This window comes from Primulina tabacum, chromosome 7 (genome assembly GCF_025594145.1).
Source record: "Primulina tabacum isolate GXHZ01 chromosome 7, ASM2559414v2, whole genome shotgun sequence".
Taxonomy (NCBI): Eukaryota; Viridiplantae; Streptophyta; class Magnoliopsida; order Lamiales; family Gesneriaceae; genus Primulina; species Primulina tabacum.
In genome coordinates, this window is record NC_134556.1 from 37023374 (window position 1) to 37047845 (window position 24472).

General features: G+C 34.7%; 3 protein-coding genes across 4 annotated transcripts; 1 reads left to right on the forward strand and 2 right to left on the reverse strand.

The window, feature by feature from the left end:
• The first annotated feature begins 611 nt into the window (after positions 1–611).
• Positions 612–9583, forward strand: LOC142551631 (DEAD-box ATP-dependent RNA helicase 28). Its single transcript, XM_075660967.1, has 19 exons — positions 612–1009; positions 1109–1291; positions 1405–1473; positions 1611–1717; positions 2773–2854; positions 3504–3677; positions 4161–4309; positions 4412–4507; positions 5294–5396; positions 5479–5541; positions 5712–5773; positions 5946–6042; positions 6891–7009; positions 7095–7137; positions 7229–7330; positions 8450–8548; positions 8629–8703; positions 8883–9154; positions 9247–9583. Exons 1-19 carry the CDS (start codon positions 674–676, stop codon positions 9260–9262), a joined length of 2247 nt encoding a protein of 748 aa, XP_075517082.1. The 5' UTR covers positions 612–673; the 3' UTR covers positions 9263–9583.
• A 1144-nt stretch (positions 9584–10727) lies between these two features.
• Positions 10728–18578, reverse strand: LOC142551630 (kinesin-like protein KIN-6). Its single transcript, XM_075660966.1, is given in 20 exon segments — positions 10728–10956; positions 11209–11287; positions 11413–11477; positions 12032–12114; positions 12562–13117; positions 13191–13250; positions 13703–13945; positions 14093–14334; positions 14442–14487; positions 15024–15115; positions 15118–15137; positions 15219–15301; positions 15375–15425; positions 15531–15593; positions 15740–15805; positions 16504–16639; positions 17177–17271; positions 17392–17515; positions 17661–17860; positions 17936–18578. Coding segments are annotated over 20 exon segments (2922 nt in total). The 5' UTR covers positions 18455–18578; the 3' UTR covers positions 10728–10857.
• A 626-nt stretch (positions 18579–19204) lies between these two features.
• LOC142551632 (synaptotagmin-2-like) lies at positions 19205–23636 on the reverse strand. Of its 2 annotated transcripts, none has more exons than XM_075660968.1 (12): positions 23022–23636; positions 22582–22680; positions 22427–22477; positions 22149–22272; positions 21569–21687; positions 21279–21380; positions 20968–21042; positions 20767–20843; positions 20432–20678; positions 19824–20174; positions 19595–19726; positions 19205–19505 (listed from the first exon to the last, which is right to left on the reverse strand). In XM_075660968.1, exons 1-12 carry the CDS (start codon positions 23130–23132, stop codon positions 19374–19376), a joined length of 1620 nt encoding a protein of 539 aa, XP_075517083.1. In that variant the 5' UTR covers positions 23133–23636; the 3' UTR covers positions 19205–19373. The 2 variants fall into 2 exon arrangements, with proteins under 2 accessions (XP_075517083.1, XP_075517084.1); XM_075660969.1 differs by having other exon boundaries at positions 22149–22280; positions 23022–23081.
• Between the last annotated feature and the right edge of the window lie 836 nt (positions 23637–24472).

Below are 24472 nucleotides of genomic sequence, written 5' to 3' on the forward strand. Positions count from 1 at the left end.
GCGAAGAAAATTGGATTATTTTGGTTCGAAGAGAGAAATTTGGGAGCCCTAGGTAAAATTAATGAACCTGAACCACCATAATACATAGTGTTGTCTTAATCTCATTGTGGACATTCATCGACCAGCTCTTGTCCGAATTAACAACTTGGTCAAGCACCGATTCAGACAACTGGAGACATCTCTTCATCTGGAGACAATCATGTAGGGTTGTACGAAAAGATATGAGATTGGAATCAATTTTTTTCTATGCATATGATTTATCAATCAATATTTAAAACATGTATTATATTATATATTATTCAATAATAAAATGTTTATTTTAAAATAATATGTTAAACCAAATATTGGTATTTTATAAGATAAAAAAGAATTATAATCAATTATGTCTCTCATAATAAATTTAGCACAATAATATCTGACTAGTTAATTAACGAATTCCAGATCGAATTTGAGAAAGGTCTCGGGCCAGTTTGGATCCGGTTTCCAAATCAAGTTGCAGAAATTTCAAATTTAATTTGGCCCCAGACGCCAGACGGGTTAAATCATTTCTGGACTGAACCGGATTATGTTGGACCGAAACATTGTCGTAGTTAAACGGCGTCGTGGCCGTCAAAATTCTGACTCTAAAACCCTCAACCCTGAAAAACGCTGCAGCTGTAAGGTTTCACCTACGATGGCTAAAAGCAAAAGCTTCTTCTTCGAAGCCCCAAGTGATGAGGAAATCGATCACGAATCTGAAACTGAATCCGATGATGGGGAAAGTGGAGTAGCAGATCCCGAACTCGATCCTGGCTCGGAAATTGAAGAAGAAAAAAGAGTTCCGAAAAGCAAAAAATCTCAGTCACCATGGGACTTCTCGTCCTATTCCGAATCAGTCTTCGACGAACACTCAAGGCGGAGCACCACTTCAATCGACGATAAAATTTCGAAAGCTCTCAAAAAACAACCTATCCCGACAGCTGTTGGCTATGATTCTGATGAACATTCTGATCTCGAACCCCATCACCAAGTATTTTATATAGTTTCTTGGTTCTACATGTTAGATTTTGAAGTAGAAGTGGATTTTGTTGGTTTGTTTTACTTATTTTTTGGCTTTTTAATGGCACAGGAGGATTATAAGCCGGACGACATCGACGAAGAGGAAACCAAGAGTGGGAAGGATAGTAAGTCCTTTTTTGCACCATCGGAAGGGGTGAGTTTCCAATCTAATTCGTTTTTGGAGCTCCATCTTTCGAGGCCGTTGCTTCGGGCTTGTGAGGCTTTGGGCTACAGTAAGCCGACTCCAATTCAGGTTTTTACTTTTTTTTTTTTTTAACAATTTGTTCACTTCTGATTTATATTTGATTTTGATGAATGATTTATGTGGTTCACTTGGGTTATTTTATTTGTTTTGCTTTACCGTAGGCTGCTTGTATACCTTTGGCTTTAACTGGACGAGATATTTGTGGGAGTGCTATTACGGGTTCTGGAAAGGTATTTTATAGATTTCATGGAAAAATAATAATTCATCTTGTGCTAATGTCAAACATTTTGTGACTGTACAAAGAAAGTTTTTTCCCCATCTTTAATGTTGCTAGGGGTAATCTAATTTTGTTGTCAATTTTTATTAGACCGCTGCATTTTCTTTGCCAACCTTGGAGAGGCTGGTATACCGACCAAAGAGTAGACCAGCAATAAGGGTTCTAATCCTCACTCCGACAAGGGAGTTGGCTGTTCAGTAAGTGATGCTTCCTGTGAAGTTGTTTTATGATGCTCCATGAACGTCGCACACAGGGGTTCAGACTTTTCTGTTCTCTTCTTATTTTTTACTATTACTTTTTGGTGGATGAGTATTGTTATTCTGTATATATGGTTCTTTATATGCAAATAGCCACAAAAGAAAGATAATGCCTGCGTGCATTTAATATTTATTCTTAGGTGCTGTTCAGTGGTGTGTGTGTATGTGTGTGCGCGTAAGAGAACAATGAGACATCAAACTTACACTTTGAAGTCTCCGCCAAATAACTTCAGATTCTTAACGAAAAATCACTTAATCTGTGAATAAATTGAGCACTGAATATATCGGATACACTAGGTGGCTGAGAAAGTATATTGAATTTCTGAACTCATTTGAAGAAAAGCGACGGGAGAATTATGTGTTGAAAGAAATCCTTTTAAGTGTGGATCATACTTAGAAGTATATAAAGGTCATTTCCGTCATCTGTGCATCATGACGTTAAAGTTTCAGTTCTCTGTTGTCTAAGTCGTGCGTGGCAGCATGGTGATTGAAGGTTATACTGTTTATTGTTATCACTTTGGTACTCCAGCAACTAATAACATATGCTTACTGTGATGGGCTTGCTTGTGATAAATTTTATATGTGCTTTTAAAAGGATCAATACCAATGGCTTTGGTACTCGAAAGTTCTAAACCAGTGACTAAAATGTTGCTTGTTGTGCATTTGTACGTTAGCTTTCTTTTAAGCATTCTGCATTAGAAATCAGGTTTTTGTACAATCTATTTTGCTTTAAATGATGGCACTTCTGTTTAATTTTCGTACTGTACATTAAATATTGTGCAAAGTTTGAAAAAAGTTGCTCCTTGTCTTGATGTGTGAACAATTACTGCTGTGCATCATGCCGTGATCTCTTGATGTCTCGATGCTATAGTAGTCGTATAATAACTTTCGTTAACACAGTAAGTTAATATCCATTTGGTTGGTTTTCATTACTTATTTTTTCAACCAATTTGTGTGAATGTTCCTTTGATTGACTACTTGATTTTGTTTTTCAGGGTTCATAGCATGATAGAGAAACTTGCTCAGTTTATGACAGATATCAGATGTTGTCTGGTTGTTGGTGGTCTTTCAATAAAGGTCTGATTGTGTAATTAGTAAATCTCCTTTGGCGGTTTCAGATATAAATGAGCATGCATTAACAAAAAGGTTTAATATGTATTATGTACGTAGCAGGATCATTGTCAGCAAATGTTATTTGTCGAGTAACTCTAGAGGCAAAGTTCTGGGGTCTTAACCCTATTTTCAAAGTGAATGGTTTTTTTTATATGTGCTTCGTTAATAATTTCGACATCATCTAATCCGCTGTTTTAAGACTGGTAGTCATATTTGGTTTCATCAGTATCAACTAATAATATCCAGTTATGCTTGTTAATATTAAACACAAAGAAACATCCATTTAGATCTTTGCATGGATTTGATTGGTGGTAACTGAATATTTTTCAATCTGATTTGAGGGCATAATTATTTCTACCATGCACTTAATTTAATCTGGCTAAGCGCCTTAATTTCTTAGGGTTGTATATGAAGCCCAAAAAAAAATCTGAAAACTTCATTATTACAATTATATAATGTAATAATCTTTAAAATAACTAGTTCAGCGCACGAGTTATCCTATTTATGTGTGATTTGTCATCTGACCAAAAAATGATGTCAAATACACGATGAGGTTTATTTTATCTAACAATTTCTGAGGTATTTGGTAAATGCTGATGTGAGACCATATTAGGTGCAAGAGGCGGCCTTGCGGTCACTGCCGGATATAGTTGTTGCCACTCCAGGGCGCATGATAGATCACCTACGCAACTCTATGTCAGTTCATCTGGATGAACTTGCAGTTTTAATACTCGATGAAGCTGATCGGCTCCTAGAGCTTGGATTTAGTGCTGAAATTCATGAACTGGTATATCATTAGACATTTTTCATTTTTGGCCGAAAATGCATGCTTAATTTATTTTTTATTGTGAAATGTCAGAATCATGTTTTAGGAATCTAGTTCGGTCGCATAAAAGCTTCAGTTACATTGATGATATTAATTGTGAAATCCTTGTGATTCAAACCGTTATTCATTTTACTTGAAAATAACTGGGGCCTGTGTTCAAGAGCGAAATTTGTTCCCTGTGGATATTATTTTGGTTAATGGAAGATGCCATTTGGTAATAATCCCTGTTATTTTATTTTCGTACTTTTTTACTGCTGTAATGATGTAGTAAGCCAGCTCTCTAGATACTAGTGCATCTGTTTAATAGCACCCATATATTAATTGGGTCACGAAGATTAAAATTAGCATTAGTCATTTGAATATCTAATCTTTGGAATATGCTATTTTATTCGATCGATTCTGAACTTTATATTTTGAGGTAACTGATATTGTTCTATCATTCAGGTCAGATCATGTCCTAAAAGGAGGCAGACCATGCTCTTTTCGGCAACCATGACTGAGGAAGTCGACGATCTAATCAAACTCTCTTTGAACAAACCCTTGCGCTTATCAGCTGATCCAACCACAAAGCGTCCGACAACTTTAACTGAAGAGTAAGTAGGTCGCTTTGTTATGATCCATCATGAATTGTTCAAGATCATGTGGGCGAAACTGCTGCATTAAGTTGAAATGGAGCATAATTACATTGTGTGCAGGGTTGTTCGTATACGTCGATTGCGAGAAGCAAATCAGGAAGCAGTTGTTCTTGCATTATGTTCCAAAACCTTTACGGATAAAGTGATTATTTTCAGGTTTTTGCCCGTTTCAAATTGAATCACTTACCATTTTCATTCACACTGTGCATGAATTTGTATTTTGTCTCAGGTCGCTACATTTTCAGTTTTATATTATTTATACTGTTTCTGCTTTGAGCTGCATTAGCTACGCTGCTTGGTAGCTTCTTGCTTTTATCTATTTGAACAAATTGAAAAATAGATTAAAAAAAAAACCTTACAGGAACCATCATTGTCTGCTCACGTGGTCTGGGCCAAGTAATTTCATTTCTTGCCCTCTGGATAGGATTTTGATAATGACCTCAAACTCAACGTGGGTGATTTATGATGATATTGATAGCAACTTGAATTAAGCAATCTGTTAGGGATTTCACTGAAATTTGCCATTTTTCATTTCTTGGCATTAGAAGCAAGACAAGCGTAGCATCCTGGATCACCGTTGTGCTGGTTAGTTGATGGCTAAGATTTTAGATTCTCCATGTGGTGGATGGACATCTTCATTTTGTATCTTAAGTTAGTCATGAGGACATCAGGCATTATATCTGTAATTTCTTATACATGTTTGCCCAATATATTTGCATGAATTAGAAATCATAACATGGAGCCTTGAGCTCAATTTTATCTTGCATTGAAATTGGGTTGCGATTCCATTTATCAGTGGTCATACCTCATCTTTATGAGGTATAACATTCAGATATCGTTCCATATAATGATTGTCTTACATTCATCGACCGTAATTTGTTGCCTGCTTGCAAAATTATTTGCTCTAAATTCTATGCCTGATTGATTTTATATTTTATTTAGCGGAACCAAGAAGGCTGCTCATAGATTGAAAATTTTGTTTGGGTTAGCTGGTTTTAAAGCAGCTGAACTTCATGGAGACCTCACTCAGGCTCAGCGTCTAGATGTGAGCCCTTCTCAGCACCATCGTGGAGTAAGTCTGTAGATTCTTTCAATCTCGTGTCATGATATACGTTGTTTATGCGCAGGCCCTCGAAATTTTCAGGAAGCAGCAAGTTGATTTTCTGATTGCGACAGATGTTGCTGCTCGTGTAAGAATAAAGTCTCTTTTCAATTTCACATAATTATGGGGATATTTTTAAGTTTTCAAGGAATTCAAATTGATGGATCTTTGTCAGGGTGATAGTTGCGTTGCTTGAATAGTTGATCTCTTACTGGGAATATCGCTTTGATCCGTCGTTTGTTCTATCTCATCTTTTAGGGTCTTGATATTATTGGTGTTCAGACAGTTATTAATTTTGCATGTCCTCGGGACCTTACTAAGTAAGTGATGGGTTATGTATTTTTCAGACCATGTTCTTGCTCTTTCTGGTTTTATATCTAAATTCCGTATCTAGCCTTCTCCAATTTGAATCTTTCTAGTTTTTGTTATCGCCAACCTTTTAGTTAAAATACTTGTTGTACCGTGTAAAACAAGCAAGATACTCTTATGCAGTTACGTACATCGAGTGGGTCGGACAGCTAGAGCTGGCAGAGCAGGGTATGCGGTTACTTTTGTAACTGATAACGATAGGTTTCTTCTAAAAGCTATTGTAAGCATCTATTTTCCTCACTTAAAGTTGTGATATTATTGTATTATACTTTCAGTCTTTTTTTTAAAAAAAAAATCTCGATTTAGAGTTTCATGAACATTGTTTCTTTTTCAACTCCGGCTGTCGGCTGTCTGTCGGCTGTTTCCTAGAATTCATGAATCCAAGGTAGTCAATTTAATATAATATTTGGATTATTAAAAACAATATGGTATATGATTGATTTATTTTATGGTTCAACCTTAGGTATAAATTCATAAAAAAATCCTCGACGAGGTTACTTATTTGGTGGGGCTATAGAGAGGTGCAATTGAGCCTATAAAAGTTTACAAAAAAGTATTTTTGAAAGTTAAATATCAAAATATTTAATTCATTATAAAATTAAAGGTAAAATGGAAATGTAATTAAAATATTTTAAAATAAGGATTAATTTCTAGAGGTTGAGTACTCGACGGATACTCAAGTTTAGTTCATTAAAGCTCGGTCAGGGCTCAAAAATGTACTCGAGCTAGACTCAAACTCTATGCAAACAATACCCCAATCCAACTTTGATGCAAGGAAATTAATCCAAGTAAATCTCTTACTTGGGACACTCATAGTTGTTAAAAGCAAGCTAGAGAAGTCCCTGTACATGAGAAGGAGTTGTCTTGTCTGATGTTTATATCCTCGTGAAATTCTATTACAGTTGATAGTTGATCACCTAATTTATAGTCCGTTATGGATGATTTGTGGTGAAAAGATTTAATCACTTGAAAGAGAGAAAATAAACAAGGGAGGGAGGGGAACTATAAGCAGAAAGCTTTTGCTTCGGAATTATCTTGGTTCTAAGACTTCTCGGAATAACATGACAGGTTAAAAGAGCTGGTTCAAGGCTGAAGAGCCGAATTGTTTCTGAGCAATCAATAAAGAAGTGGTGTGAAATAATTGAGCAAATGGAGGATCAAGTGACCTCAATTCTTCAAGAGGAAAGGTAAAGATCATATTTCGCCATCTGATTTCCTGTACCAAAACCTCATGGTTTGCATTAATTTTTTTTAATCATTGGATCGCTACAGGGAAGAGATGGCCCTAAGAAAAGCTGAAATGGAGGCAACAAAGGTTTTATTATGGGAGATGCTTTTTTTCAGGGATGGTTTCCTTTCGCCTTTGCAACTAATAAATTATTTTTTTGTTATTTGATACTTTGTAGGCTGAAAACATGATCGCACACAAAGATGAAATCTATGCACGCCCGAAAAGAACATGGTTTGTCACAGAGAAGGAAAAAAAACTTGTAGCGAAAACAGCAAAGGTAATTTCCCCTGTAATGAATGCTTCCTTTGGAATTTACATATAATAGGCTAGGGAAGTCGTTTATTATTGCAGGCAATTGAAATGCTTGAACTTTTATAAGTCTAGGTGGTCTGCTGTTCTTGCTGTTGGGCTAACATAACTGTTTTATGATGGCAGTCATCTTGGGATTTTCAAGGCATATCTTTTCAGTTGTTTTTTTTGGCCAATATGAGAGTGATAGATAGCACCTTTATGAGTTGGGTTACTTTGATTAAATGCTTATTGTGATTACTAGCTTCAAAAGCTTGATGCATATCCCTCGTTTTATTCAATCCAAGCAACCTCAACAGAACTTTTGGAATTCCAAAATGCTATCTTCTATTTTTTAAAAATAAAATTTGTAGATTAGCTAATTTATTTTTCGTTCATCTGTTGATTTAGTTGCTTTATTCATCTTAAATATACCCTTTATGTAAAGTTGTCAAAATGGACCGGGCCTGGCCGCCTAGTAGGCTGGTTGGATTTGCAATTTTCCAACTTGTCCAAATGGTGGATCACCCCGTCCCGCTGCCCGTTTTGACAGTTTTACCTTTATGTGGCATTGTGGTCAATCGGTTGTCAACTCATAATCAGGGGTTTAAACGAAATGAATATAAAGAAAATTTTAAGGCTTAAATTCGACTCGAATTAGATACATTAGAGCTTGAGTTTGATTTGAAGATTGAAAATTTTAATATTTTTAGTTCAAATTCTGTTTGAATAAAGATTCGGCTCGAAATATTCGAACATGTTCGCGAGCTACTAAAAAATAAAAACTCGAAAGTCGAAATATATTTCTTTAATATATATTTATATCATATTAATAAAATATTAAAGCTCACAAGCATTCAGTTTATGTACATAATAATTTGGACTCGAGTTCGACTCGAAAATTATTTGAATATGTTGAGTGCGGGTCGAATTCGATAATTTCGACTATGAATCAAATATTTTTCAAGCCGGTTTGAAGAAACCGGATTCATGGTGGTTGTTTCACCTTTTGGTGCATTTACAGTCTAGACTCTTTCCTGTTGAAACATTTCTGTGTTAGTTGTTTTTGTTAACTCATTTAGATGGCACTTGCAAAACCATTTTCTAGGAAGTTTTGGATAAGCCAAAAGGTAATGGCAAAGATGTGATGAGTGCTGAACAAGCAGAAGAGTTGAAGATGAAGGAAAAGAGAAAGCGAGAGCGTGAGGTGCTTGATGCATAACATTTATATATTTTTGTATGCATTAGGATGTCAAAAAAATTTACATTGAGCTATTATATGTCTAGAAAAATTTGCCCAGGAAGAAACGACGGAGATTGGAGGCAGCTAGAGAGACATTAGAGGATGAAGATGAAATCAAGGCACACATTTTCTTCTCTTCTGATTTGTATTCTATTACTTTTCTGAATTTCATTTGAAATATACAGTACTGTGTTGTAAAATTATACACGAACAGTAGGTTCCGCAAATATTTAATATGGCATGCGGATTATTAATCTATGCATATTGCTGACATTTGGTTGATAATTTTATATTAAAGGGAGAAGTGCAACATAAGAAAGAAAATAATGGAATCTCTCTTGTTGATGTGGCTTATCGTCGAGCAAAAGCAGTGAAAGCTGCGAAGAGGGCTGTTGATGCTGGGAGAATTATGAGAAAGACGGATAAGAAGTTGAAGCATCCTATCCAAAAGAATAAATCTAGAACAGAAGAGATGCAGGAACTTTTCAAAGATGACATGAGTGAGAAAAGGCAAAAAAGAGCAACTGGAGGAGTTGGGAGGAAGAAATCATCATTTAAGAGCAAATCACGGTATGAGATTCAATGTGGTTCCTGTTTTATTGCTGATAACCTAACACTCAATTTATCTGTCTATTCAGACTAAGACAGTTTTATTTGTGCAGTTATAAGCGCAGATAGATTAAAAAGGTTCCCCAGTACGTTGTGTTCTGGTTCTGCTCTTTGTTCACACTGCTGTATGGAATGGACATGCAAACATGTCCAATGGGATGGAATTAACTGGTCAGTTCATCCTTCCGGCGGGGCCAATCCTGGGTTTTGATAAGTGAAATTTGCAGACACGAGGAATCCTGGGAGTTTTGATTTAGTTATCCTTGCTACTTGTGTATTTAGCATAATGTGTTTTGATACGTTTGATCTAAAAGTTAAACTTATAATCTGAACTTTCAAACCTGGAATATAGAGGACACAAATTATGCAGTAAAAATTGCAATTTTTGAATTTTTTTCCTGATTGAGTGCGATAACCAAAAACGCTAGTATGATTTGCTGGTGGATGTTCATCAGAGCACGCACATATATATATTATAATATATATTATTTAATGTATGTAAAAATAATATATATATATATATATAACTACATTATACGAAAAAATATATATTTAGGATTTTTTTATCAGTTTAACGTACTTTTTTTAAAAAAAAAATTATCAAAGTTGTGTTGTTAAAAAAAAACTTCAAAATGTACAATTTTACGGTCGATATTATTTTTTTAAAAATGATGATGTATATTATCTTTAATATAACATCTCATTAACTGACCCACCTCGTAAGACTTTAATCTTAATTTTTTTTTAATTTTAAAATTGTTGTCCACCTCACATAAATGATTTTATATTTAAATTATTGCAAAGGGGGACATTAAAAATTAACCGAAATATTTTAAATAAAAAAATCAGCCAAAGTAATATTAAAATATTTTAGATTTAAATTTAGATAACAAAATTATTAAAAAATATTATGAATAGTACATTTAAAAAATAAAATCTTCTTAACTATAAAAAATACTATTTTTTGGATTTAAAATATTTCGGTTGATTTTTATGTCTGCCACTACCACAAATTTAAAAATAAAACATTTACCTAGAGATGGGCAGAAATTTTAAAATGAAAAAAATCCCGAGGCTGGTAAGAAAATGAGGGACCGAGTGTTTATCGTCTTACCAAAAGGTATAACTGACAGGTAATAATATAATTCAAATATTTTAAACAGTCCAACACATCAAACGCCACGTTTCGATTGAACAATAATTTCACCCAACAATTTCTTTCCTAATAATTACACTATTTACGATCAATGAGAATCGAACTCGTGACCTTGTTCTGTTATCAATTGTAGAACTGAACATTTACCATTTTACCAAAAATTATAGATGGTGGTAACAGTACAACACAAATATTTTAAAAAGTACAACAAACAAGCACTATATTTCGATTGTTCTACCCAACAAATACAATTATTGCACCCAATAGAAGCTACTTTTACAGTAGTACCACAATCGTATATTTAGTGATTCATGCTTCGAACACATTAACTAATATTAATATTGATAGTGCTAATGTGACAAAACATGAATCATTAAAATAATTATTATAACTTGAATTAAATATATTAATGATTATTTTACCCTTCATCTTGCATATTGTTTTTAAAAAAGAAATATCCACCGTCAAATTTCAATTAGTTTGATGAATTTTTAAAAAACGAGTTTACTCATCTGTCAAGATTAGTTGTAAGTAAATGAAGGAGAGATAAGCTGCCTTGTGTTCTACTCTTGTCGTCCATTAGTGCCCTCTTCGCTCCTCGAGCAACCTGCATCAATACTTTCCAATGTTAAAAAGATTTTGTGGATGAATAATCAAATAGATTAAAACGTTAAGATAAAGGCCTGAATCTGGATTGAAAAAGTGTTATCTATGCAAGAAACATATTCTTTCAGCCAGTTTTGTATGCAGACAAAAATAGCCAGGGAATAAGTATAATTAATTTAACAGATCGGTGCTTTTGTGGCATACTTGTAAGTAATGGTGAAGAAAAATTGTTGGCTTGCTTGAATTTTTTTACCTTAGGCTTGTCTTCCTCATCGTTAACCTCCAATCTGCTGATGTCCTTCAATAAAACAGATGAAGATGGCAGGAGTCTCCTGAATAATTTGAAAGGTAGTTTGTTGAGTAATATAGAATGAAGAAAATCTTGAGATAGATGGAATCATGGTGCGATGTGGCAATATACTATGACACAAACAGATTATGAGTTGCTAGCGAAAACCTTTTTGGTTTCTCTGAAAGCCGAAAATTGTCGCACTTAGGCAGAACAGTGATTGATGGATTGAGCTGCTTGGAAATTAGGCAATAAAGATGATTAAAAAAATTTCTCAAGGAAACACATGCAAAATTACTTCAATCACAACGTACATTATTTAACTTAACCAGTTCCCGAAACAACCGGCAAACTAGAATATGCAACCATCATGTGAATAAATTTTAGCAATACAAAAGTCCAACCCATAGTTCACTAAAAAAATGGCCAACCCATAGTTAAAGCTTGTAGTTCAACCCGTCCCAGACCATGTGATCATCATAGAGGAGAAGGATATATCATTACAATCATTACACCTTTCTCCCGATTAATGGAGCAGAAGAAAAATCTTGAAACTATTCACCATGCACACACTGGCAAGCAAAGGACGAGCATTGGCTGTTACAAAGAAAAATACATATCCATACTATTAACTTCTTACTCTCACGTGTTTTAACAAAAAGAATATGTTGCTGGGTTGAATGGATCAGAATTTTAGACATTACATCAAAGTTGATACTCAAGCAGATAAATGAAAGATGAGGAAATCAAATAAAAAATTTTCTAAGTTCTTTATCTATCAACTAACCTTGCTCTTTTCATTATTGAATTGTGCTTCCTCCGCTACAAAACAGCTTCCATCATTCTTAGGAGGTTCGGCATTTGAAAAGGCTGCAACAGAAGACATGTTTCTCTTAATCAAAGACAGAAGGCATTTTCATAGAAATATCATAAAACTGACTGCATAGGATCATAGAACTAATCAGTGAACTAGCAAATCGAATTAAAAGAAGGATAAATTTAAAGAAGTGGAATGTGTAGTGTATCTCAACATCATGATCAATTGGCAAGGTCTCGAACAAAGAGACCTCATCGTGTGTCAGTATGGATTTTATCCTGGACGTTTATGTTCTCTTAGGGCCAAGTTCACTCTGCATAGAACAATAAATGGTGGGAATTAACTCTTTCGGGGTTTGGAAGTGCAAAATCACCTCGATCTACTTCATTTTAGAGTATTGGTACAGATGGGTGTCTCAAAGAATGGTTTCCTACTTCCCTTAGTGACAAGCACAAGCAATTTTTTTTTTCAAGGTAAAGATAACGAGCTTAAATTCAAACCTCTTTCCCCGCTTTCAAGCTGAGTCTGGTCTCTGTTAGCATATCTTAAATTTTCATAATCTTGAGGAGTTTTTTTACTTTCAAATTTCAATGAAGCATCAAGACAAGATCCATTTAATACACAATCACTCTCAGGTTTCGAATTGTTTGCATCTCCCACAAAGTTTTCATCAGCTTGTTCGCACTCATGACTCAAATGAAGGCACGCACTTTCCAACAGACTAGTTGTTTCACTTGTGCAACAAATGTCTGATGTGCCAGTATTTATCATGCCATCTTCAACATCAACAGCAGTTACTGAGAAGTCTTTAGGTCTGGAATACAAATCCGCCGTGCTCGTGTCTTTAAATCCTGCAGCATCTTGGGCATGACTTGTGTAGTGGGTTTCACTTGTTGAAAACATATCCAATGTGCCGATGGCTCTAAAGTCATCTTCAGCATTATCAGTACTTACTGGAGGGTTCTCGGTTCTGGAATACATATCAACCATGCCGGTAACTTTAAGGCCCACTGCTTCTTCAGCTTCATTAATACTCTTCGAGAGAACTTCAAGTTGCTGACAGTATGCATAAAAGATGAGTTATTTTGAGGAAACAAAACAGCGAAGAAAATGGATTGCTATTTTTAACCTGACTAGGATGCTCTTCCACTTCACCAGATGATGCAAAAGTCACTCCTGAATCTCTCACCTGAACATAAAAGAAATAATCATGCAAAAAGTAAGAGCATCATCATACAGGGGCGCACAATGTAGAGAATGCAGGTGATTCATAGAGTGATCGGCTTTCTTCTTATTTTAAGTTTCCTTCAACTCGTTCAAGCAACAAGATCCAATTTCAAGGTTCAACTGCACTGAAATTTACTGACCAACAAAACCATCTATTTTACAAAGACTAAGCTATTAGAGGAAATTAGAAACCCTGAAAAGGAGCATGTGTTTCATTAATTAGATGGTGGGCTAGTATAAACACAAAATAACCATAATTTTGTATTCACATTGTCCCAAAAATAATTTGATATTTCATAAGGCTTCCTGCCCTTAAACCTTGAAAAGTAAAAGCAGGTACCTTCTAAAAATAAAATTTAAAAAAATAAGGAGCCAGATGATAGATCTCAAAGGACACAATTTGTCTTTAGGTACCTCGCTAAATGAAGCTGTTTCACATTTTGAAGGACTAGAACAAGCATAATTCAATGAAACTGGAAATTCGCGACCGGTACAAGTTTGTTTATGGCACATATAATGAGACTTCAGTTGCTTCAGTTCATTTTCTAGATGAGAGAGTCTCATCCTTTCATGTGTCAGTTCATTCTGGAGGTCCAAGTTTCTTGTCTGCTCCTTGGTTAAGAAATCTCTTAGGTGACAGTTTTCATTTTCGATCCCCTATTGGAAAGTAGAATAAGAAATCAAGATTTAAGAATATAGTGAATGTAATAAATTTTAGCTAAATGAACAGTATTTAGAAATATAAAAAGATATGAAAATTCTGTTTACTAACCATTATTTGGTTGTCCCAATAACAGTTCTCACCTCTTTTTTTTCCTTATAATGTTTCAAGACATTCCACAAAGCTTTTGAAAATCCTTGCAGGATTTGGTACTTCCTATCTTTGTCATTATTATGTATAACACAATCCCTCTCTGACGATGATTTCCCACTAACTTCCTTACTCACAAATCCATCATCCAGGACCTCAATCTCCGTCAAGCATGCATCATCAATCTCCTCAATTTTTTTATTGAGGCCATCTTTGACCACTTTCATAGCTATCCCTGTCCATAGAGTATCACCAAATGAGGAATATTGAAAAAGGAAAAATAAAGCTATATAAATGAAGGATAAAAATTGTATAATAATTAAAAAGATATATTTAAGCAACCTGAGGTAGTCAATGGTACATTTCTGTCACCAATTCTCCCGTCGACCTGAAAATGGAATATAATCAAAGCGAGTAGGCAGAAAGAGCATGAAAAGGGGCAATAGTGGTTTACAGAATTGGTAAACTAGATTACATCACTGAAACAAAAGCTTGCGCTTTGTCTATTTGACAGCAGTGGCTTGAATTCGTAAAATATGAAGAAACATATACGGAACAGTAGTCTGTAATATTGTAAATCAGTTCATATTTTTATAAAATTTGGCAGTACCGGTGAGAGAGAAATTTTGAAGAGCTCGCACTTTGCCTGCTCAAGAGACAAATGTGATGGTAACAGAAATTATAATTAAAATAACAGTTAACATACTGCAAACTATGACAATGAACACATTTTATATATTTTAAGAACATATTGTTCGATAAAACTGCATATTGATTCATCAACATCTATGATTGAAAAGTTGAACCAGTTTTGAATCTAATTATGAGTTACAAGGTAGACTAGGCCAGCAAAATAGCATGGTAGGACTTATGATTACACAATTGCTAATAATCGGTTGTTGAAAAAATCGGCAAATTATTTACCAAATAAGCTTCATCACTATTGATCTTCATTTTCTTAAGCTGCTCTGATCGAGGAAATGCTTGGTTTGGTCTCTTGCTGCAAGTTATATTACTGGCTCTACAAGACTTTTAAACCTACATAAAATATGAAAATATTTCATTAAGACTTTGTTTGGTGTCCAACAGGCCAAGAGGAAATCTTACAGAGTTCCCTACTTGATTTTTGTGAATGGCGATGCCTGCCTCAACAGAAAAGAAGTGCTGAGATAATCCTCTATACCAGGCTTTACTGTTAAAATCTGTAGAAATATATAAACATATTTGAATTGTTGAGATGACTTAAAGAACATAACACTTGATCTGTAAACTCACCAACATCATCCTCTTCTTGCCTTCCAGATACTCTCTCAAATACCTTGTTAACTGATCACGGTAAATCAGATTCAGAATACCATGTAAAATCAAGAAGGAAAATTTAGGAAGCTAATTGTTTCAAAATATCTGATCAACTATAAAAACATAGATTACCAAGGAGTATTGGTAGTGCTTTTGCAGTGGCTTAGTTTGGTTTTTCTGGTGCTCCAACAATGACTGAAAACAAAAAATGTAACTAAAGGACAACATACAGCAGATTCCATTTCCAAAAATAAGGACATGGCTTCGACTACATGTCTGTTCGTGAGTCTGACGCAAGAAATCAAGAGGGCAAAATAACCTGAAAGTTATGGGTGTCTTACCCTCAAGCACTGACCAAACACCATTGAGGTATTGTTGATGAAATTGCTCTCTAGCAATCTGGTACCCTGTAAAACATCAACATTGTGCAAGAGGATGTGTTATTTGACCAGAACAACATTTAATCAAATATGTTTTGAATATTAATAATTTCTTTGCAAATGACTACTACTTCTATCCATGTAATTTCAAGAAATATGTCTTCATTTTATAAAATATGTGGAAGAAAGAAAAGCGGTTGTCAGAATGCTCTATGGATATACTGGGGCGAATCTATGCAGTCACAATGAGAAATATATGAGCATGTAAGAAAAAAAGAACATAGATCAAAGAGGACTCAAACTAATTAAAATTGTCAAGAGTAAAACTTTATCTTACACCAATAGGCAATAATACTAATTAAAAAAAAGTAACGGCCACAAAATCTTCACAAATCTAAGCTATTATTTTTAAAATACATTAGAGAAAAAAACAAATTAAAATAAAAAAATATTATACAAATTTGAAATAAAAGCTTCTAGAGAAATGGTTTGCACTCAATAAAATTGCAACGGAATTTTGCAAACAGAAGCCTGCGTAATTCAATTAATACACAAATCCATGGTTGAGTTGCAGATGAAAATTGACACATCTAGGAATAGATGGCTGTCAGTTTTACTTTAAAATAACGAAGGAGGTTAATATTTTTGAAAATGCAGGTACAAGTATTACCAATGTCATCCAGCTACAGAATTTTTGGTTCCTGCAAATATCATTCACTTTTTACCTGATTACCAGTCTTCTTTTCCTTCTCAGCTCCAGCAAGGTCCACAATTGATAACACAGCAGTACTTGATTTGCTATCAATGTCCTCATTAGTTTTATTGGAACCACATTGGATGTTAATGATGCATTGCGAACGACTGCACTAATTAGTCAAAAATGTAAATTGGAACGGTCAAAGGGGGATAAAATTCATCGACGAAGACATTATTAAATAATAAAGACAATGATGAAATTGTAGAAAAGAAAATCTAGGAGTCATCAATTCCTATGGCCTAAATCAGTTCCCCAACAGCCATAGCGTCTGATGTCCATCTCGCAAACGGTGTAGTGAGGAAGAAACTGATTGATTGTTAACCGAAATGTAATTTTGCAAATTAGATTAGTTGATGAATCATAAATCAATGATAAAGCTACACCTCCAAAAATCACCCAAATTGGATGAGCACTACCTAACTGAAATTGACATAAAAATTCATAATGAAAAGAAAAAATAACAAATTATTTAGATGAATTTGACCTGATAAGCACCTAAGAACATAGTGAATAAGCACGTAAGGCAATCAAAAATACCTATTGCGGTATAACGCAAAGCATAGTTCATCAGCGGCATTATTGTTTCATGTGACCAGAAAATATAGAAGTTTGAAAACAATTAGAAATAATAGGTCAGGAACCTCGATTGACTATTTGAATTGGTCATTGCTGTTGAACGTTTTAGCATTCCTTGAGCAATTAGTAACTCAGCTTGCTGAGCATCAAAAACCACCACCTAAATGACCAAAAATGATTACTTATAGTTATGGCTCCTTGATCCCGTTAAAAAAAGTGCAATCATGTATGAATAGTTATGAGCATTCAATGGTCAAATATAGAGTCCAAATTGAGCTACCTCTTGGAGGCCCCTGACAATTGACTGTTGCATGCATATTTCACCGCCATCATGCAATAAATCAACCATTCTCTCAGCCTTTCCTTTTTCCGAGCAGATTTCAAACATTGAAAGATGGAAAATCCTACCACCCACATAACGTCATACATATTAATAACTTTGTCGACTATGATGTTTTAAAGTGAGTGAGTACACAAACAAAAGCAAGGAATTGAGGTCAAGCAAACGGTTTCTTTCATTATTTAAAACATTTTTCTATAAAACATTACCTAGATGATTGAATCCCATCGCTTTCACTTTTGCAAAAAATTCTTCGAATAGCAAGAGGCACCATACCAGGCTCCCTTGCACACCCAAAAACCGTGTGAGTCTTCCCAGAGCCGGTAGGCCCCATGGCCACAAGCAATCCGCTTTTCCCATTAAGAAAGTCTTCAACTAATGGGTTCACCATTTTCTCATACACATCAGTCTACAAAGCAAGATAAAAAAAAATAAATCAGTACTAGCACAAATTTAACCAGCACCGTAATAAGTACTTAATAACCTGAGACGCTTCAGGAGAGAAGACGTGAGAAAATCCTTCATAGGCCTCTGATTTGATTCTCTTAGTTTCTTGCAACGCTTGAGGAGTTGAAACAATGACGGAACGCAAATCATCGTTTATTTGTACACATATTTCACTGTTCTTCTTTAATTTCGGTCTTGAACTAATAGTTACCTTCGGATTTTTTGGCCAAGCATTCTTCAACTCCTTCCTACTTTTGGGGTGGACACCATGCCTCTGGATATCCACGGCTCGGATTCTTAAGTAGACCTTAAGGTTTTCGGATATAATTTTAGGCGAACGAAGGTTTTCATGATTATCAGTATTCTCAGGAATTTCAATAAACTCATCGGAGAGAATGTCTCCAAGAGGACACGAGGGGACGTCTGTTGGAGGAGCTGGTGAAGTGAAAAGTTCACGGAGGGGCACGGCGGAGGAAGGGGTGGCGCGTGCTTTTCGAGGTGGATTGCGTCGGATAGTGACTGTGGGGGGACACGGCGGAGGTGATTTCATCTCCATTTTCCTACTGCTACGACAAGCGGCGATGGTACTTGCTTGATTTGAATTGAATATTCAGATTGGGATTTAAATTGAGATAGAGCGGGATGAATAAACGGGTCGGGTCGAATCGAAACGTGGGCTTTCCGTTGATGCGCTTTCGAGTTTCCATAAAGTCGTGTCACGCTTCAGCTAACTAGTTTTTAAATATTTGTTTACGTTATATTCTGTATTTTTTTATTCAAATATAAAAAAAACATATAATTATAAAAAAATTACCTAAAACTCATTTTTATATAAAAGAAACCCGAAATTTTATCTAAAAAACAATGTACTAAATTCCATGAAAAGGCGATAAGCCTAAAATCTTCGTCCGAAACGGTCATAACATAATTAATGTAACAATAAGAGTATATAATGACTTAATTTTTAATTAGAAAACTTATTCTTACATCAAATTTTATAGAAATTATTATTATTCAGTCTATCATTATTTAATATAATATATTTTTTATTTTTTTCGTTTTAAAAGATAAGATTTATAAGATGATTATACAATATATGTGTGTGTGCAAGGATTTGTTCATTAATAATTTTTTTAAAAATGAAATTTGACAATATATGTATATAGATTATATTTTTATCTTAAATATGTAGAAATTGCATCATTTTCTTTTTGTTTATAATTAAGTAATATTTTTAAAATTAATTATATATATGATTGTCTGAAAATACTTTGCCTAATAATAAATAACATGAAATTTGATCAGAATTCCAAAAGGCTGATTGCTCTCAAGTGTCATATAATACGAGCAGTACACAAATGTGGAAAAACCAATCCCTAAAAGCTAGCTAGCTAATAGCCAACTCGTTATTGGACAATATTCACAAAAACATTTATTGAAAAAAACCAATGTCTTAAACTGTAGAAATACCCGCTTCAAGATGCAGTTCTCCATTGCATTTCAATCTGGATCCTGCCATTTTTCGAGTTGATGAGGTGGTACCTCTCGTTGATTCGTTTGTTGTTGACAATATCCGACAAGTATATATCCACATAGCCCAACGTTTCCTACGAGGAAACAAGTTTCTATGTTGATCAGAGGAAGATGAATCTTGTATAAACCAGGTCTAAAATTTTGTCACTGCACGCTCAATTACCTTAGGTTGTAGCAGAGCCAATCTTTTCGACGTGCTGACAACTTCAACATGAATCCTATCATTTGTGGGAGGCTCATCCAGCATGAACTGAAACTCCTCTTCCCATCTTGGATCTCTGTTCTTCTTCACAGCCTGTCAAATTTGTACCATTTAAAAGAAATTTAATCATTCATGACAAGTTTTGGCATCAAATTCTTGAATTATACACAGATTTATCAGACTGTTTTACCTTAGTTTTTCGTTCCTCCCCTCTAAATAGTAGACGTACTGATGGATTTGTATGGTTTTTCCCTTCCAAATCTTGAGCTTCGTGGACTATAATAACGAGCAGACCGCCACCTTCAGGGGTTCCTTCAGGAGCCTTTTGTACTGAATCTGAATCCGCGAGATTGGTTGGCAACTCTAAATCCTTTAAGGGTTTGTAATTGACTTCAATAACAAGTTGTCCTCTCGACTTCTCATTCTGAACATCGTCCGGATTCAGGTTTTTGAGAAGATCGAGAGTCATAGTCTTTGGCTCCTCGGGTGTGAGCTCTTTCAATGGTATTAAATTCAATCCCATCTTCTCATGCGAACTAACCTAAACAAAGAAATCAACAGGGACTAAATAAGGGGAAGGAAATTGTAGCATAGAGTGCCTCCCACTATACCTATTAAAGTTGTTGGTAATGGTCGAATTCATATCTTTTAACCGAAACACCACATTTTGATTGTTGTCTAACATAGGCAGGCGACCATACAGTACATTAGAGATGACTTTGAATCCCAATGCAACGAGGAGGCCAACACATCATGGTCCAGTTCATCATGATTGCATAGCAAAAGACATAGATGTACCTGTTCCCAGTCGTAAACAGTAAGCTCTAAAACTTGAGATTCAGGATCCTTAACAACAAAAGTAAATTGCTCATTCCATTCAGGGTTCAGGTCCTTATGTTTTACTGTTGTTTTCTTGGACGGAAGTTTCTCTTCAGTAAGATTTATCTTCACATAAGGGTCAGATGCCCCTAAGATATCCTTCTTCTTAAGCTTTAAGGCTCTGACAACTTTCACATCAAGAATCCCAACTGGTTTCTTCATTGCTCTGTCAATGGCCAAAAAACAATACATATCATTAATTGAAGAACTTATTATAGTTGGAGAATGTTAACAATACAAAGATTTAAACATACTTTGAGGGATCCATTATCTGAACTTCGAGTCTTTTAGGCCATAAATACATATTTGCAACCTGATCTTTGATAAGATCCTAAAACAAAACATGAAATTTTGCAAGGGGGTGTACTATATCAACTTCAAATACCAACAACATTTCATGGTAAAAAGTACGAATGATTTTTTGGTTATGAAAGGACACATTAATTCAGTATTACTTGTACAAATCTGTATGCCCCAGGGATGGACATAGCATCAGCACCTAGCAGCTTTACTCCAAAATCAACATGAGGCTACAAAGAAAATTTAAAGGGAGAAGATCGTCAGGTCTGCAATTCAATGGTTACCTAAATCCTGAACATATTTAACTTTTTCCATGTATGATTGTTGATTTCCCACGAAATTTCACAATTTGCATAAAATTTGCAATGCAAAAAGTATGTGTATTGCTTTGTACAAGCCTCTCAGCAAATGCCATTTGAGTTTCATGTGAAATATTACAAACAGATTTTAATCCATCAACACACACCTTCTCCATTAGAGAAACATGCATATTTGCGAAACAAGGAAAGCTTGGAACCAGTGGCTTTAACGTGATTCGTGGAGAAGCAAATACTTGCAGGTCAAGCACCTGACATTCTCAAAAAAAAAAAACAGTCAGGGTGTCATCACAAGTACATGATAATTATTAGATATAAAAAAGGGAGTCGGCGCTAATTCCGCGGCTTTGAAACCATGTAGTATCCTAAGTTTTTGAATGCTGTCTTATTTTGTTTCTGTATCGCCTCGTTTCCGTGTGATATTTAATAGATAGACTACCTGGATAGTAGCTCTCAATCCAAATGCTTTAATAGCAACCAGGATGTTAGGTTTCGCAGCCCATTTCAAGCTTAGCTCCATTATCAATTCCTTTTCCTCGGTGTTATATACTTTCATTCCTGGCACAATATCATAGACCACATGTTGAAATCAAGAAGACATGTACCAAAACGTAACAATAAGTAGTTTTCTTTCTTGATGAACCCATAATTTCAACATGCAGAATTTACATCAATATGAATCAATTGTTCGAATCAGATATCAACCTTCACTATTGACATTGTTCGTTGCAATTAAAACAGTAATCTCAAACTTAAAGGAGGTTATTTGAGATCAAACAGCAACTCGTATTACAAGATGCATTGAATAATAGAGATTCATTTGTTTGAATTGATCGAGAAACGATCCCCTTTTATGACAATTGGTTCTGTTCAAGATTGTCAGCAAAAAGTGAAGGTTTTTCTAGGAAGACACAAACAAGTGACAACCATGACATGATATACTAGTGATATTTATAGTCCATTGTGCATTTTGTCTGCAAATTATATCTGGATGTAGAAGAATGTATCAGTGATGAGACCTTGAAAAGTAGGCGGAAGGCATCCCAAAGTTAGTGCTTCAAAATCCACCGAATCAATTTTGTATTTTGGAATTTGCTCAGCTATCATGGGCTCAACTATTTTCTTCGCCATCTTGCAGATTGCCTGAGGACCTTAGAATGTTAAAGTTTCGTCACAATGACAAATGTCTCCAAACAACAGAAAAACCGAAAATTCATGCAATCACAGAATTAATGTAAAATAAGACTACTTTCTTTCATCACACTCCAAAATTTCCATAACAAATTCATAACCATACCTTATCCAAACAAGGCCACATATATCCTATGAATTTGTTCAGCCAATCGACCTGTACAAGATCGTTTCAGACTATGAACTAAGACAAAAATGGAGGATGTGAAGTAACACTATTCTTGCAGAATCTTTCATAGAGCACAGTAAACTGGAACTTACTCTATCGTAATCAGGATTTTTTATCCAAAGAGGTATTTCTGGGAGCAGCTTTTGAAGACTTTTAGAATCTTTTTCTACCAATGGACGAATTTGGGGATCCTGTTGAGTGTAAATTCCAAATAAGTTACAACGTCCTCAAAACTAGTCACATAGGCAATCCTCCGAAATTAAAAGATTTAATTTTTACTCGAAAATTTTCTTATATTGTAAAAGTTTCACCACCAACGATGCAAAATACAGCAATGTGTACGAAAAAAGGCATCAAAAGTTCAGACTATGGAAGAAAAGTTACAAAGATTAACCCAAACAAGAACAAAAAACAAGCAACAAACGTAAGTAAAAAAAAAACATCAAGATAAAACATTTTCCTCCAGACTTCAAATGGGAGTATTGATTTCAGAATTAGCGTTAAAAAAATAATAATAATAAAACTAACCAACCTTGACATCACTCGGTTGATAGTATATGAACAAAAAGTATCCCACCACAAGCCCAGCTGTGATCCCAAAACCAAATCCGAAAACACCCATTATCGTGCTAATAACACCCATATCAAATCTTGTTCCCAAAAAGACCCGCAAAAAATGGAGAAAAACAGAAGAAAATCCAATAAATATACGAGAAGGGCCCTCAAGTTCTCTCTCAAGAAACTACAATTCAAATCTTGATGAAGAAACAGGTCTAAAATTCAAGAAAACTTGACAAAAACTATCAAGCATGAAACACATTAGACCCAAAAGATTAAACAAACAAAAGGACAATACAGAAAGTGAAAGAATTCACAATTTTCTTTTCTGTTTCGGGTGATGCGAGGAGTCAAGAGAGCAATAAAAGAAACATAATTTCTTGACCAATCTTTGCATTTAACGCCCCATTTGGATCCACATGTAACGGCCTCTTCTTACTATTCATGCCCGTAGAGTGGGGGCCTCCTAAGCATGTCGGTAACTCTGGTGCATGGTTAGTGTAGTAATTTAAATTTTTTTCCTGGGAAACCAGAAAATGAGTCCCATTGATCTTGTTCTTAAGGTTTGCAGAATCCACGTATGCACTTCCGGATCCAACATTTCCTAATTCAGATAACCGCTGCACCAAATACACTTTAAATTATATTATTAAAATATAGAGGAAAAAAAACTGGCAACAAATAGTAATTTGTCACATACTATGATGTATAGTTTCCCCGAACACTCTTTTTTTGTCTAAAAACTATGAATTAGTAGTCGGAAACCACAAAATCATGTCCGAGGATTTACAGATCAGTGAAAATTGAAGGTCGAATCAAATTTATATATATATATATGCATGTGTGCGCACGGGCGTGCACATTCTGTATAGAATATGAATATATATATATATATATATATGATCACTTCACCATGATTACGAATTATACAATAAATATTTAGATTATTGTTTATATTTTTTTTGTAGTTAATAAAATTTTGAAAAACAATAAATTATCTTGAAGTTTGTTGCAAAATATTTTCAAAGAAAAAAATGTTGATAATTGTTGTGCTACAAAAAATGTTGAGTAGGTCTCTTATGAGACGATCTCGCGAATCTTTATCTGTGAGACGGGTCAACTCTACCGATATTCACAATAAAAAGTAATATTCTTAGCATAAAAAATAATATTTTTCATGTATAACTCAAATAAGATATCTTTCTCACAAAATACGATCCGTGAGACCGTCACACACAATTTTTACCATAAATGTTTCAGGTAAAATCTTCTCTATATTTAATAAAGGAAACATAACAAAAAGACATTATTGTTGAAAAATATAGTTAAAATGTGTGTATTGAATATTTGAATGTTGAATATTTGAATGTTGAAAATAAGAGTTGTAAATATTGAAAATTAGTGTGTGATGACGTAGGTAATGAT

Excerpts from the sequence above, each read along its gene's own strand:
- LOC142551632 (XM_075660968.1), bottom strand. The coding sequence starts at position 23,132 with ATGGGTGTTATTAGCACGATAATGGGTGTTTTCGGATTTGGTTTTGGG. Across the intron at positions 21,043-21,278 it reads ATGTTTCTCTAATGGAGAAG|CCTCATGTTGATTTTGGAGT; the intron begins GTGTGTGTTGAT and ends TTTTCTTTGTAG. Across the intron at positions 19,506-19,594 it reads TGGCTCTGCTACAACCTAAG|GAAACGTTGGGCTATGTGGA; the intron begins GTAATTGAGCGT and ends GTTTCCTCGTAG.
- LOC142551631 (XM_075660967.1), top strand. The coding sequence starts at position 674 with ATGGCTAAAAGCAAAAGCTTCTTCTTCGAAGCCCCAAGTGATGAGGAA. Across the intron at positions 2,855-3,503 it reads TTGGTGGTCTTTCAATAAAG|GTGCAAGAGGCGGCCTTGCG; the intron begins GTCTGATTGTGT and ends AGACCATATTAG. Across the intron at positions 5,774-5,945 it reads TGTCCTCGGGACCTTACTAA|TTACGTACATCGAGTGGGTC; the intron begins GTAAGTGATGGG and ends ACTCTTATGCAG.